Source organism: Neodiprion pinetum, chromosome 1, assembly GCF_021155775.2.
Source record: "Neodiprion pinetum isolate iyNeoPine1 chromosome 1, iyNeoPine1.2, whole genome shotgun sequence".
Classification (NCBI taxonomy): Eukaryota; Metazoa; Arthropoda; class Insecta; order Hymenoptera; family Diprionidae; genus Neodiprion; species Neodiprion pinetum.
Window position 1 is genome coordinate 28,523,214 of NC_060232.1, and position 16,065 is coordinate 28,539,278.

The 16,065-nt window shown below is 42.3% G+C and overlaps 1 protein-coding gene across 7 annotated transcripts in view; it reads right to left on the reverse strand.

Moving 5' to 3' along the window:
- The window catches only part of LOC124224021 (dual 3',5'-cyclic-AMP and -GMP phosphodiesterase 11), a 92,717-nt gene that overhangs the window by 16,179 nt on the left and 60,473 nt on the right, over positions 1 to 16,065 (reverse strand). Inside the window, exon 2 of one of the 7 annotated variants that reach the window (XM_046636505.1) lies at positions 12,076 to 12,346. The exons of the other annotated variants lie outside the window; for them this stretch is intronic. Coding sequence (XP_046492461.1) covers positions 12,076 to 12,136 — 61 coding nt within the window. The 5' untranslated portion in view covers positions 12,137 to 12,346. The remainder of the gene's footprint in view (positions 1 to 12,075; positions 12,347 to 16,065) is intronic. 7 annotated transcript variants of the gene reach the window in all.

Below are 16,065 nucleotides of genomic sequence, written 5' to 3' on the forward strand. Positions count from 1 at the left end.
TATCTCGAGTATGTTGAGAGAAAAGCTTCACGGCAGCGGTATTTAAAGCGGAGAGAAGAAATTTAGAAAGCAATATTTGGTCGTGCAGCGCAGCTTCGCCTCTAATCTTTCTTTCGTCCGACAATAATAATTCCCGTGCTTACCGTGAATGCATACATACGACCGACTGCGAAAGGTAAGGGGGCACTTCACTGTCGATGGATGTAATTTCACCGTGGCACGATCCGACCGACGATCGAACGAATACTAATTATCTACAAAAGGCTCGAATACGTGACGGAATGCTTCGATGCGGTGCGATGGATTAAGCCGAGACTTTGTTGTTCGTTTGAACAATATAAGGAAAATTTCCGCGGACAAGCTGGTTACCTACGAGAAACCTGAGCTTGAATCATACCGCGGTATTCGATCCTTGAAATTGCGATTGTTTCAATACCACAATTTTTTTTCAAATACTCAGGTGGGGGAAGAGATTCGTTGGTAATGAAAATCCCAGAATTTCAACCAGATTCTGCAGTATTTGAAATTTCAGAGGTAATTTGTTTTCGTCAAATAACTCGCCCATTTTCAACTTTTTACTAAAAACTCATGACTAAACTTGTGGAAAATTTAATTTTCTTTATTTTCTGATTTAAACCATACATTTAAGAGTTCGGCGGAAGCTACTGCAGAACATGGTCGAAAGTCTGGATTTAGACACTTCCCCCAGCGAGATTAGAAAAATAAAATTGTATTATGAAAAAAAAATGACTACTTCCGGTGTTATTTCTGTTTTACTTATTATACCCAACGACTGGGCTAATCGTCGCATCGCGCAAAATTCAACTCGAATAAAATATAAAATAACGATGTGCATCCTTCGTCGTCGCGTAATCGTTTCGGTTTGTATATACACATATAGTATAGTGTGTATATAAACGCAGCGTGCGCGCGTCGGTTAAACCCAATTCTATCCATGGACGTGCCGCTGCAGCACGTTACAGCGACGTCGCTTGCGTTATATAGGATAACGAGTAGACGACGAGAGTTGATAACGGCAGCGCGGGTTACTGTAAAACAACGCGCGGTTTGCACAGGTTAAATTTTTATTGTCCTCTCGACGCCGTACTCACGTATGTATGCACGCGTGCGTGCTTGGGTATTGGTACGGACCCGCGAGGCTGAGTAGGACTTGGATTTTTCATCGAGTAAACCGAGTCGGCGTCTTATCGTTTGTTATACCTATACATACATGTGCGTGCACCGAGCGGCTCCTTTTCGGCGTGCGTTGCGAAACACGCGACGCTCCTCCGCACGACGATTATTAATCAACGTGAAATTTGTACAAGAGTTCGTTCATAGGTGTAATTTATCGTTAGTCTGAAATACGGTATCCGTGAAATTAGTCCGAAGGACCGTTATCCTGTAGCAGCTGACGCGTTGTAACCAGAAGAGGAACATCACCGATCGATCGGATCGACGGAGGAGATTTTCCCGGATTTATCGATACTGTTTTCTAAAACAATTACCCCGACACTTCAACGTATACCGATCGTTTAAATGAACTGTTAAATTTGCGGCAAATTTCCAAAAGTTTTCCACTTTCGCTCTGCACGCGGCACATATATTCACGTCGTAGATTCTACAGGTGTAATAGATCAGCGGATCCACCCAGCAGCACGTAAAATTATCCGCACTCTGCAGCAATCGTCGTAGGAAAAATATATGCAGGAGAATATTTTCTACATGGGAATATAAAATGCGGATTTTCGTTCTCTCGATTCATTCAACGCGAATCGATTCTATCTCGGTAAAATAGGAGATAACTTACACATGTCGGTACAAGCATACATGCATGTATGTGTAGCATGGACTTTCGTGTACGTCGTCGTTTAAACCGGGTACAAATTTCGAACAGCATCGACGTCAACTCGGGAATTTGTCACGTATCGCGTCAAACTCGTTGGGAAATTCATTCGATCGATCATTTTTAGCGAATCGCTTCATCGTCACTCGAAATCGAACGTATCACCTTTATCGTGTATCGTTGATGAAATGAAATTTCAAAAAACTAGATTGATAAAAATCAAAACTGCGAATTCGAAAACAGCGCTCCTTATACGCGAAGCATAAATTACACTATACATTTTTTTTTAATCGACGCGTCGTTTTTATTCTAGAATATATTTATTCGGATAAAAGAAACATCGTGTTCGATAAACCTTTGACTACCAGTCAATTTGAAACCGTACGTTTTTCGTCGTTTTCCAACCCGCATGTAGAAACAACTTGAATCGTGATGACAATACCGAGTAGAAACAAAAATCGACTGTAAATATAAGCCTCACAGATTGTTCGACAGGATTCAATCCGAGGTTCGATAAAACGAAAAAAGAAACTACAGTTTTTCCCAACTTATCCGCCGGTATCTATTCGTTGCGCGAGCGTGCGTGCATGTATAAATATATACACACGCATCCATACATATATGTATAAATAGGGACAATGGCTCGTTGTAACGCACGGTGCGTATAACGATTAGTAATTCATTTACGCGATCGCTTACGTATTCCTCGGGCATGGGCGGCACCCATTAGAATCGATGGTGCCCCAGACCACCCAGAACTACCACCCATGCAGAAGCTACCCGTCAACTGCGCCGAGGTTTGTTGATGTTTTGCATATGGGGATATCCAAACGCTGCGACAACGCGGCAATCGAAACCTGCAGCCCCGAGTGCGTTATCATCTTACGCGCTACAACGAAATCGTGTACAGTTACGAACGAATCGAAGCGTCCGATCGAGGAAATTAAGATTTAAGAAAATGTAGGACGAGTGATTTGAGGAAAATGCAGAGTGACGAACAACAGAGTGATAGCCTTCCTTGAAAGGTGAGCCAGTATCGTCAATTCGACGACAGTTGAGGACGGCCTCGGTGAAAGGAGTTTATTCGCAAGAGACCCTCCCGTGATGATTTCGTCACCGCGGTTCCTCCTCTCCCGAATCAATGCACGAGGCGAACACGAGGCGTGATCAGCACGAGCCCGCGTGCGACGTGTCGTGCGAAGGGAGCACGGCGAACGACGAGATGTGGGTACAACGTACGTATTGGTGTGGGCGCAGGACGACGAAGCGTAGATGGAATCCGGAGTGTAAGCCAGTGGGTGTCGAGGAGAGCCGACGTTCGTTCAGAGTTGAACCGAGTGCAGAGTAGACGGAAAATCACGACGAGCTGCGCGGTAAAATTCCTATCTCCCATTCCGCTTTACGATCCTGCGACTGTCCCGCTTCGTCGTGGCCGCAGGACTACCGGGTACGGCAAAAAGCTCCGTGCCGAATGCGAATTAGTTGCAAATCGGGTCCGCACGAACTGATCCAGTGGTTCAATAAAAACGTTCACTTACAATTAGCGCCGTTGATCGGAGCGCAGCGTTGGCCGGACGGTGTTTTGTTACGCATGTAGGAATGCGTGTGTATATATACGTATACACCTGTATACCCATGCACGCACACACCGAGAGCCAGTCAATTCGCTGGGCAAATCACGGCAAACGTTCCACGGTCCCCGAGTATCCGATCTTGGAATACTCGTGCAGGACACCACGCGAACGATCAGGTTGATACCCAACTAAGCGTGATTCACGGTATTGCCACACGTGGTTATGCTGTGGTACACGACGCGCGAACACGTTAACCCTGATGATTGATTCGCTAATGTAACTTGTGTACGAGAACCTTCGGAACGATCCGACGCGCGACGGTAAATTCATTCATAATTTATTACTCCTCGCGCTGACGAATATTGCTCAACGATTGAGTCGAATAGTTTTCGAAATGTGGGGAATACTTAGAGCCAATAAAATCTGACAAGCACTGCTCAAGTTGACGCGAATGCCGTGCGGTGTGCAAAATTTACGTCTCGATATTGATTCGGTAATCTGCAGAGCTGGCAAAAGTTGAGAGGTATAATTATTATTCATATAATAACATAAATATCAGTGAAATTATATGCAAAGGACGAATGGCGGGATCCCGCCTGATCGATTTAACTATCCTGAGTCATTTATAACGGGCCTTATCGACAATTTGGGTCAGGTTACTCTGGCACTGAACCGTTCAAATATCGATAGCGAATAAAACACTTTACGGGTGAACCAGAGGATATATTAATCTACCCCTGGCGTGGGTGGCTCGGTTTTATTCCTCTTACGAATGTCTCGTGAAATGCCGGTATAGCAATATTCCTTTTACTTAGAAAGGTTCTTGAGGTTCAGCCTTCTCAAATTCCTTTGTAAAACTCGACACTGCCGTCTCGGAGAACGAAAACTGTACCCCAAGCCGCAACAATGGGTTGATATTTCACAGTGCAGGGAAAGTGAGAAAGAAATGAAGAAATGAAATTCCAATGGTTCTGTCGCAGCTGGGAAGTGCATTGGCCACGTAGCCTTCTGTGCGACCTGCGTATTGCGCTTTAGAAAACAGGCTACATGATAGATCAAGGGAAACTTATCTTCAGGGGTTAGGAAAAGAGGATGAACTTTTTGTATACGGTAAAATGGAAGGCTAAAAAGCGACTCGTAATATCTACCGCGAACGCGTTCAAGTAATAAAATGTTATTAACGTTACACGCTCGTTTTTTAGCGCCTGTATACTATAAGTATATGTATAACACTGCATAGTCTTCACGGCTAATTCGCTTTATTCATTCACAAATAAACCGCTGTTTCCTAAACCGCTGTCAATTCAAGCGCGTTAAGTGTAATCAAACTTAGCAACAATCTGACTTTCTAAATTGAAGTTGAATCAATCTCTCACTTCGCGGTTCAGATTTGATCATTATACCACTGGTTTTCCCAAACAAGTTGACTCCATAAAATATGACATACAACACCGAGCTAGTTTTGAATAATCTATAGATTCTCTCTACTGCGTCGACGGGAAGATGCAGAGTATCGCTTTTCGCAATACAACTTCGAAAGTATATGACATATTTCGAGAATTTGGTATAAAAAAACAAAACTATCCATAAGCGCATATACATGTATATATTCATTTATTCCAGTTAAACCAACATTTCGAGGTAAGAAAACATGACCATTATAATTTAACGAATGACGAAACGGTGAGCGACGTGAGAAACGTAGAGCTTTCGCCTCTCAGCCCTGGTCGTTGAAAGTCACCCCGTGATCCTGGAGGATTGCTGCAGGAATAAGAGTGCGTCCGACTTATTGTTATCCTGAAAAAGACCTGAACCAACCTCTCTCTCTCGTCGTAGGGTAACACGGCGAGTAGGTGCAGGTAAAGCGTGTGAGCAAGATGCACCTGTTTCGAGTTGAAAGGAAACACGTACCTCTCTAGATTGTGGGTCAAGCCATTATGTGAAACAGGTAAGAAATGGTCCCGAGATGCAGGTGCTCGGTTGGCTCTGAGGGCGAATAAGCGCAGCTGTACAAGGTGCCCAGGTATAGACGTACGAGCTCCTTTCGGCTGGCTGGTGAAAATAAGAGAAGAATCTAGTCGCCGTACGGCTCTGAGAGCGTGTAAGGTTGACTCCTCTTGACGAGACGGAGATGTAAAGAGGACGGGAGAAGAGCGACGAGACGTCGTTGCCCCCTTCAAATTTTCCATCTCGATGCAACCATGCAGCCGTCATTGTCTATCTACCGTTATAGGAGGCTGCGAGAGGTTTCGAGTTACTATCACGCTTCGTGTCGGAGTTGGCTGAAAGATCAGGAGGGGAAGAAACGACTGTAAGTTGCGCCATCGAGCTACACGGGATTCGGATGTATATTCCGGATGTAACAAGAGTCGCGGAATGTTATCCCAGGGCGAAAGAGTGACGGGTGAATCATCGACAAGTTTTTGCGCGTTCTTTAATTTTGGTTTATTTTTAAACACCTCCCGGTTTTTTTGACCATTTTTCAGTAACTGCACACTCGTCGACGGATCCTTTGGACGATTTATCGTCCTTGTCGGCCTGACCCTGCATATCCGCACTCTCGGAGATGGGATTTATCATACTTTGACCAAAAAACTGGCAAGGAGTCAAAAGGACGCAAAGCAACGAGGCTGAAGCTAGAAGCTAGAACTAGCAGCCAAACGTTCTAATGTTTCTTAGAAAGTCAACATTTTTTGAAATACCTTGAATCCCCGATGCATTGATAGAATTATGAGGATAAAACCGAACTGCATTTTTCTATTTCCAAAAAGTTTAACACATTTAGCTGCTGCTGATAAGTATCGATAAAAACGCAAAGAAAAATGCCAAACTATCACGGGGCTTAACCAGAAACGTACTAGGTACGATGTGCGTCATTCAAACTGCACGCCAATAAGGTTTTTCATCATCTGTGCAACATCTGCCGCAGCGATTTTGCATCAAAGTTGTATGTATTTTGCACAAAGAGAAAGGATTTTTCTTCAAATCCACGTGCGGGTGGAAATTGGCAAAAATTGGTTGGACTGTTCGCGTCGCTTTCCTTCTCTTATCATCTCCATTCCCAAGGGACGGATAAACTCTGAAGTGAGGTAGCATCAAGTGTGTAGATTATATATAATATATACCTATAACGCAAAGAGAGAAGAGCACGTTCGCTACGGCTACCTCTGGGATTATTTAGCGAGAAATACTGCACGTGGGAGACCGAGTGTGTGTATGTACGACACACTTATGTACACTGGCAGAAAAACGGTACAAACAATCTTGGAAAATGTATAATATTATACGGTAAGCGGTACAGTAGCTACGTCGCGGCGTCGCTGTGCGGTAAAAGATGTATTTTAGGTATATAGTAGAGTATGTACAGTATATGTGTAACGTATAGGCGTAGGCTAGTCAGCTTATCAGCGGTATAGGGAGCCAGCTCGCATCCTCCTATTTTATCTCCGCAAAGTTAAGTAAATATCAAATATTTATCCTGAAGGCAACTGGAAATCCATGACGGAAATTGGCAACCGGCTAATAACACGTGCCAATTTTTCCAGAGCCACACACGTTACAGCCGTGTTGTTTTGTCGTCGCGCATCGTCGAAGATAAGATAACGCGAGCCACGGCTATGAAACACGGGATGAAACGTATTCAAAAATCATTACACACGTGATATTATGCCTGCCATCGCCGACGTTTACCTTCTTCGCCGTAATTCGTTGTTACTCTCACGCGGTTACCGAACGCAACTGAGAAATATAATGCGATAATAAATTAACAGAATGCCTGTAAATTTTTCCTTCGGTGATCCGGCGATTAATCGCGGAGTTTAATTTCTGCTTTCAATTTTGCATACGTGATACTTTTTTTCCACACCAGAGTGATTTTCCTACGGATATGCATACGCGTTAAGATTTCACCGACCGATCGTAACCGCGTGTATTATAAATACGGACGGAAATACCGTGGAGATTTCCGGAAGAAAAACCGAGAGTTATAAAAAAGAAACACGGTGAAATAAAACCGGCAACGCGCAACTTGAAACTCCCAAGTTTAACGATATGTAGATAGCTGCGGTCGACTGTTTCACCGTGGGAATGAGGATAATTTTCACACGTGTACAAATATAATAATGAATTATAATATTCCACAAAAAGGAATGTTAAGAAGGAGAAAAAAAAAAATAAAAATTTCAGAGAAGCGAAGATATTTTTTTCCGTAAAAACTTGCCTGCAACGTACGTCGCAACTATTTACCTTACATTTTGTGTACATACCTATATACCTGTAATACCTAGCTAAGTTATACACTCCTGCCATAATGTGCATAATATCTTTGGGGAGTTATCCGATAAACCCAATCAATTATACGGGCGCTTCGATCGCTGATCCTCGTCTTCCGGATCAAACATTCAGGGCTTGCCGAGGGCGGTTATTCCGCAAACATGAAGGGGACAACGACGGCGGTGGTGAATCAGAAATTGAATTACAAATGTCAGAGTCAAAAGGGAAAATTAACGATATGAATTATGCCAATGAAACGAAGGTATCGATTATTACGCTGCAGTTGCTTGAGTTTCAAAATAACGAATACTTTGCGAACGTTTTTCCCGCAGGATTGAAGAAACTCGTCAATTTTTTCTCGGATAATTACGGAATACCGCGTTTCGAGTTATAGGTATACTATACGCCAGTTGGTAGCGGATCGACGAAATCTTTCTAAAAAGATATTCGATTATCTGAAGGAAATTACCTCCCGCAGAGGTGTATATGAACAGACACACACACACGCACACACATTGTTTACTCAAGTTTTGTGGAAAGACTGTTGCTTCGGCGTCGCTTCACATGCGCTAGATTCGTTATACAGGGCGAAAATTTCCATTCCCAATATACGTAGTCCAGAATTTGAGCGCGGTAATTGAAGCAAAGAAAACAAAAAGTCTATATACAGTTTAATGGAACGTGTAAAACCATAAAAAATAAACCATCTACTGTAGAATTGAATTTTTTCTGTTTAAATTCTTAAAATATATCCGCAAAGCTCGTCGAAAATGATGGACAATACTTAGCTAACTTTGAACCTCTGCTATACGTGTCCCAGATTCCGAATTTCTTATTTATACGTACGAGAAAACGTGCAGTATAATATACGCAGTATAAATACGTGTTACAGAGAAGTTTTATTCATGGAATGCGACAATTAAATATACAGGCACAGTTATAATACAATCTGCGAATGCGAGAACGTTAAGTAAAAACTGTTTATAATTGCGATTCCGTATAAAACTAATTATCTTTGTATAACGTATGGGGGAGGACGGTGTAACGATGTAAAATATGTTACGGCGTATTACAAGGGTGTATAATGCACACATATTAATTATTACAACACACGCCGAGGGAGTAACATTTTTACACAGTTGTAAATATTTTATTGCGACCCTTGGCAAATTGCAACAACACGTAATTCCTTGAATATTTTTGTACAGGTATGTATGTATATAATGAACTTTTAATTTCTGTCCTATTTTTTCTCCCCCGCTATTTCTTTCGTTTTCTTTTATTCAATTCTTTTTCCACACCGCAGAGCGAACATTGCATTCGTCATGCAGGCGCCACTTAATGACATAGTGTCAAATGAAATTAATTAACTTGAATGTAATTATTAGGTCTCCTCGCTCGCTCTCCGACATGCCGCCGATGATTTCTAATAAATGATTCAACGCTACTGGGAATCGTTCACTTTTCGAATATACGAGTGGCACCGTCGGCTGCCGCCATCTTTTTCTATCCAGCCGCTGTATAACGTGTAATTTGCTTCCATTAACCGTAAGAATTCAACAACTTTGAATGATTTATTTGTATAATCGTTTTACTCTTTATAACTACCGTTTTATCGACCCATTACTTCACGAGGCGAAGTTGAACTTTTATAAATTTATTTATTATGCTATTTTTGTTTCAGTTTACTTTCTTTTTTTTTACACACACACACACACACATGGGTATATCCAAACTTTTATATCACGCGGTCGACCAAATATCACATAACGTGCGCGGTGATGAATTGATCCGAAACTTTAAACGTATCCATATAACAACGATCCGCGACGCATTTTCCACAAAATAAACCGAGATCCCGCTTACGTAGAATACGATTTTAGCACTGACCAGATTTTTAGCACGCGCAGCCTCCCGAGTTATACAGTTTAAAAAATGATGCCGCTGTTCTTGGTTTCTGGCGATACGTACGCGCTACTGGTAACATTATCGCTTTGAGCAGGCGAAATGTGAGTAGATGGCAAACTTATGTTACGTATACTCGTAATATAAATTTATCAGTATTGGAGGGAAGGTCAAAAGAGATAAAAAAAAATGAAAAAAAAAAACAAACAAGACGAAAACTCAACCACCCATCGATCCATCAGCGCGTAAATACGTCGGAAAAAAGATGTTCAACTCGAGGATCGTGCGAGATCGCACAAAGCATCCAATGCGTTACGTACGACGTAGGTATCGTAAATCAGATAAGAGTGCGATAACGCTCGCGAATTATTTTCACCACTAGGGGATGTGAGTCTCTCGTCGTCGGTGGAATTTTTTTCCTTTTTCCTTTTCTTTTCAACTCTTTCTCTCTCTCTCTCTCTCTCTCTTTTTCTCTTCTTCTCTCCCCGCCGCGTTTTCGTCTCCGACGTGCTGATATCGGTTGAGTCAGGTCAGGCGCAAAGATCGTGTTACACCTGCAGATGGCTATAAGCCTTGTGTCAAGAGACGTTGGTACATGCAGCACGCGCAACATGTACGTAATGATAATCGGGTTTGAAGCATTCTCAGATGTTTTTCGAGTTTAAAACCAAGCGCAGTTGTACGAACGATGAGTAAGTGAGTGAGTATACGGTTATACATATATCTACCCGCAAGAAATATCGCGCAAGCTTTTCTTTGTTGTTTGTTCTGTTATTTCAATTTTTCTTTTTTTTTTTTTTTTTTTTTTGCTTCTGCTTTTGCTTTTTCTCCCAATCTTATACACTCATTTTATTTTTTCACTCCAGAGCAGCCTGTGAATCACTGTACATCGTACACCGTCTTTGAACAGAGATGAGAGAGAGAGAGAGAGAGGAAATAACAATCTACCGCGTATTTACCGGCTCTCGTAAGATCGTGAAGCAACGTCGCCGTTTTAATCCGGCTAGCTGTTCTGTGTTTACCACCTTTTACCCACCTTCCGCAATTTTCTCATTAAGACAAGAACGCCACCGTAATGATTCTCGCACCGTACATCGGAATCAAGATTCACTGACTCGGAAAATAGCACCTAGTTCTCTAAACGACCAGCGAGATTTGAATACCAGAGGATTTCCATTATACCTGTTATGCCAATTCCGTTTCACCCTTTGGATGCAGAACGGTGTTACGTACGGTTTTTATATCGTAGTATTACACAGCGCCGTTTCTGCAACCGCGACTTTGACTGATGCAGGTGCAACTTTTCAAACGATCTTTCTTGTTTGAGGCCAAAGATATAGAACGAATAAAAAGTTTTTACCTACAGGGACGAAAATGCGATAAATTCCTTACGTGTATGTGTGTGTATATATATATATATATATATATATATATATATATAAAAGAAAAAAATTACCGCTCGTTTCTAGTGGCCGATTGAAGTTTCTTTTACAGACATTTTGCAATGCTCTTTGTGATACGATTAACCGTCGCGATTCCATCCGGAAAAAGGGGCACAAAAAATAACTTTAATCGCCTCATTTTCTTATTGTTAGAATTTTTTCTATATATAATCGAGTAAAGATTCAACATTGTCGAAAGCCATGAAACATTTCCATGATAGCTGTATACCGCATGGTAGGAAAAAACGACAATTTAATGGAGGTTCGTTGATTTATCTCAAAGATTTGCAAAAAATTTTACATAAATTTCACATTATAATAATTAGTACAAAAGTCTACAGGTATTTCACAATGCACAGGTAAACTGGAATTAACGCGTGACATGCGATTGCGATTCGATGGCTGAATATACTTGTTTATTTATCATTCACGTTTCACATTTCGACGAAAAAAACCAACAATCGTTCGACGATCGTCGTTCCGATTACTTCGATCACGAGACCTTATCACAGCTGTGAATTATTCCGCAAATATATGTATATCATATGCGAGCGTCGAACGTGACGCTTCATCGAAGACGATAAGAAGGTAATCCGTAGTTATAAGAAGGGGGAAATTCCAAAGTCGATGTGTAATATCCGACACGGAGTCGTAACTCACGCTTACGCGACGAGACGCACGTGGATAATAACATTATTGTTCCGAAGTCGAAAATCAGTACTTTAGAAGATGAATAAACCGTTGCCCTTCCAGAAATTTACGAAATGACTCTGATCGAAGTCTTATTCTTCGATTGGTAAAAAAAAAAAAAAAAAAAAAACCGAAATAATGACAACGTCGTTCAGTGCAGCACGAGGAAACTTTCCACCTATGACTGCATCGCGTCCTTCAAATTACATTCACCGTTCGAGCTAATTAGTTGATACGTAATACCATTTCCCTTTCCTCCTTAAAAAATGATAATCTATAATTCGTCGTAGTTTCCCACTTTTTTTCGCGACACCCAATTTAAAAATTCGAGTAGTCATTTGCTTACTCTTTTGCTCGAAACAGGCGTTGACGTCTCTACACATGTTCAGGGTTTGCCCCATACCCATCACGAATCACCTGCACTTACTTGCTTCACCCCACTTCACTTCACTGTTCACTTTGTACTTCTTTGTACCGAATACGGAACAACCTTTCGACCCTTGACGAGCTGTCGGTGCAACAGAGTTTCGTGTTTTTCGCCACCAATCTTGACCCGTACTCGTTATATTTTTCTCTCGCGAAACAAACATCGCCACCTCTCTCGTTTATTTATCCACCTGTATTCGTTTATTCTATTATTAATTTTTCTTTTGTTACAACATGAAGAAAATTGAAGTAAAAAAAAAAAAAAGGAAATCACTCACAACTTCGTCGCTATGAGAACGAATCCAGAAAGCAATGCCTCTGCAGCTATGCGAACAAAGTGTAGTGTATTGCTAGTTTTTGTAATTATCTGTACATTATGTAGATACATGTACGTACATGTAACGCGTGAACAACATGACGACAACCATAATTGACAATTCATCCAGCGGCAATGTGAGATTACCATAAAGTCATACGTGTATCCATACAGTACAGTAAATACAAATATTTGCATGCATGTACACATTGTACGTTGGCGTAATTAAAATACATAACAACGTTTTCTTATCTGTGCCAGCAAAACTTACCGAGAAATAATAATTACAATAATACCAATAATATGAATAATTATAACAGCAGTAATGATAAGAATAAATTACCGCGACTAGCGAATAGATCAAATCGTAAACTCACAAGATAAAAATGAAAAAAACAAAATTAGAATAAGGGAGCGAGGGAAAACGGAGACATAACACGCATACGCAGATATCGTGTATATATACCTATAAACGGTGAAGAACCGTACGAAATAACGGGGGATACGTGAAACTGGTGAAACGGTGATCTAGCGAGAGAGGATCGGGAGGTATGAAACATACGCGCATGCCATACGCACGAAGATGGAGACGAATGAAAAAAGTTTTGAACACGGAGAAAATCCACCCCGAGTCATCTTTTCTCTCAGTCTCTCTCTCTCTCTCTCTCTCTCGCTTTCTCCTTATGCATTTCTACCTGACGAGATATACACGTAACGCACCTACCCATCGCACATACCTAGATACAAAGGAGGTTGCGGTACGTAGCGCACGTTGCAAGGCATCTAAAGTAAATATATAGATTTGAGCATGAACGGCCTTCGTGTGGCAAGCGAGCCTCGTCTTGGCGGCGCCAAGCTGACCTATCTGTCTACTCGTAGCAGGCGGACAAACGCGAGCGAGTGAGCTAGCAAAGGCGCAGCGAACGACCGCCGAGAGAGCCGATCGTGAGTCGCCGCAGTCAGCTGATACTCGCCGCCGATTGCCGCCGGGCACGAAACTCGTCTATCAATCCGCCAACGAATTCACAATGCTTCGTTGATCCTGCGGGATTTTTTTTTATTTTATTTTATTTTTTTTTTTTTCTCCTGCAAGCGATAGCTCGAACGATGGAAATCGTTGCAGTGGCATCGAGAAGCTGACGGTGAAAGCGCGAAACGCGATTGCGTAGAACGCTGAGGCGTCGTTGAAAATCATTTGGCGAACCGTAGATCGGCGAAAACTGATGTAGATCGAATGTGAACGATTTGGAACCATCGTTACTGTTTCGGAATAAGTAAAAATCCTTTGATTCGCGATAAGGTATTCAAACCTCAGATTTATAAATGAGCTGAGTGAATGGGCCGCTGCTCGGTGAAAACGGAGAGACGAGTCCTGTAGTGTTTTTAAACCACACATTTGTACTTTCTTTGTATAATAAACGCTGTACCGAGCATCTTGCACGTAGGACATAGTCGACGCATCCTTACGTAAATATGTATACATCCACTTGCGTCAAGTCGCGTTGCTTCGATTCGATCCTCATCCTCGACGACTAGACGTTGCTCGCGGAAAATGCAACATTCTCATGTCTATGTGCACCGTCTATATAATATGTATGTACATCGGAGGTCTTCCTTGCGGGAAACGAAAAGCATAAACCGTTTCGTTTGAAACGTGTTCACATCACATCGTCGTTGTACAGCGATCTTGCAGCGTCCGATTATCCATCCGTAAACCGTCTCAAAATTGCCAAATGAAAAATAGTCGGTAAAGTGAGGATACGTTCTACCGAAAACGTTGTAATAGTCATCTCAAATCGTTTCCGTCCACGCAACTAGTCGGACTGGCTTTACGAAGCCGTTAGCGGAGCTGTAAGGGGGATTACATAACAAGTAAGTATAAAATATGCTGCAGGAATCCTCGGCGAAACCGTCCGGTCGCGGAGTCTTCGGTTGAGATCCTCGGGTAGAATGAGAGGAATCGGTGCAAGCTTGTCCGGCAAGAAGCGGTCCCATATCGTGGGGCCTTACAACGCGACACGACCGTATAACGAAGCCGATCCGAAGTGAACGGACGATAAAAAGAGGAGTAAAAAAAAAAAACAAATCATCGTCTCTCTCTCGGAGGCTCGACCAGAAGTGACCTTGAAACGGCTTGCAAAAAGGTCGATTTCCACAGCGCAGCAACGGACGCGGAGCGCGTCGTTTTGCGCGGCAAAGATTTATCGTAATCGCGACGTACGTTCGGCCGGGCCTTGAGGCCCTTGAATTGGCGAAAACCGGCTGGCCGACTCCTCGTCCCCCCCCTCTCCACGTGCTCTCGGCAAACGTTGCGCGCCTTCGTGTCAAGTTCAATGTTCCCTGCTCTCGGCATTTATTACCACACCGGCTTGCGCCGAAGGACCTTGCGGCCAGCCGATCCGAGCGACCCAAGGCGAGGGGCCCGACGTTTTCAACGCCCCCTAATCAACCGGCCCATGCCGAACCGACTTCCTCTGAGCCTTATCGCACCGGCAGTTAGCGCGAGGTGACGCAAGCCTGGCTGTTTTACCCGACCCGATATGAACCGGAAGAGGGAGCCCGGCGGTTTGGTTAAAAATAAGAAAAATAAAAAACTCCGCCCGATTATCGTCACCAGATTAATCGCCTATCGGACCCCGAGCTCATTACGCGTACGCTCGAGTGCCGTATCGTAAGAACGAGCGTGTGGTTTACACGCGTATATACCTATACGTTTTTATCGAAAAAATATACCTACTATCGCACAGCTGACGGCTCGGGCACGGATTTGCTGTACGTGCAGCATATATATATCGACCTTATGAGAAGTTCGGAATTTTAATATGAATAAGAATTATATTGCAATAAGGCATGGAGCACTGCGACTGTACTCTGATATCTTTGATTACGCGTATAGCAACGTGACGTATAACGAAACGTTGGGCAAAAATTCACTACATTTTTCAACATGCAAAATAGTTCTGAAGGTGTTGCGTTTTCAAAATATTATGTAACGTGCTTTGTTATGATTTATATTGAATTTCAGACGATCGCTAAAACTATCAAGATGAAGTTAGTAACGTTGGATTTTCAGGAGAAATCATTACTTCGCACTTATAGGGTCGTCTGAAATTTGATAAAACACGATAAACAGAACATACTCATATTTTTAAAAGCCCAGTCCTTGGAAAGTTATTCAGAAATTGTACAGTAATGATTTTATTCCTGATGTTACGCTAAGTTAACGTCACTAATCTCAGCCTCGTATAAAACTACGGTGTAACAATTTCTCATCGATACACGCATCGTTACTGTTGCAACATCGCCAATCCCAACGTGATGTATTTTCATGATAGCGAACAATGGTCGGCGTGTTTCAATGTCGCGAAATTTCGTTGTAAAAAAAAACAGCGAGTACATACGAACAGAAGTTTTTAACATGAGATGGACGGAAAAAAAAAGGAAAAAAGGTAAAATAGAGGGTGTTAAGTATGTACAACTTCCTGTAAAAAAAATTAATCGACTAAACAATAACCTTCGTCTTTCGTCTGTTGGGGTTTTTCCCCCCCTAAGCAAATGGCGCAATCTTTCGATTTTTTCTTACTACACCAGCAG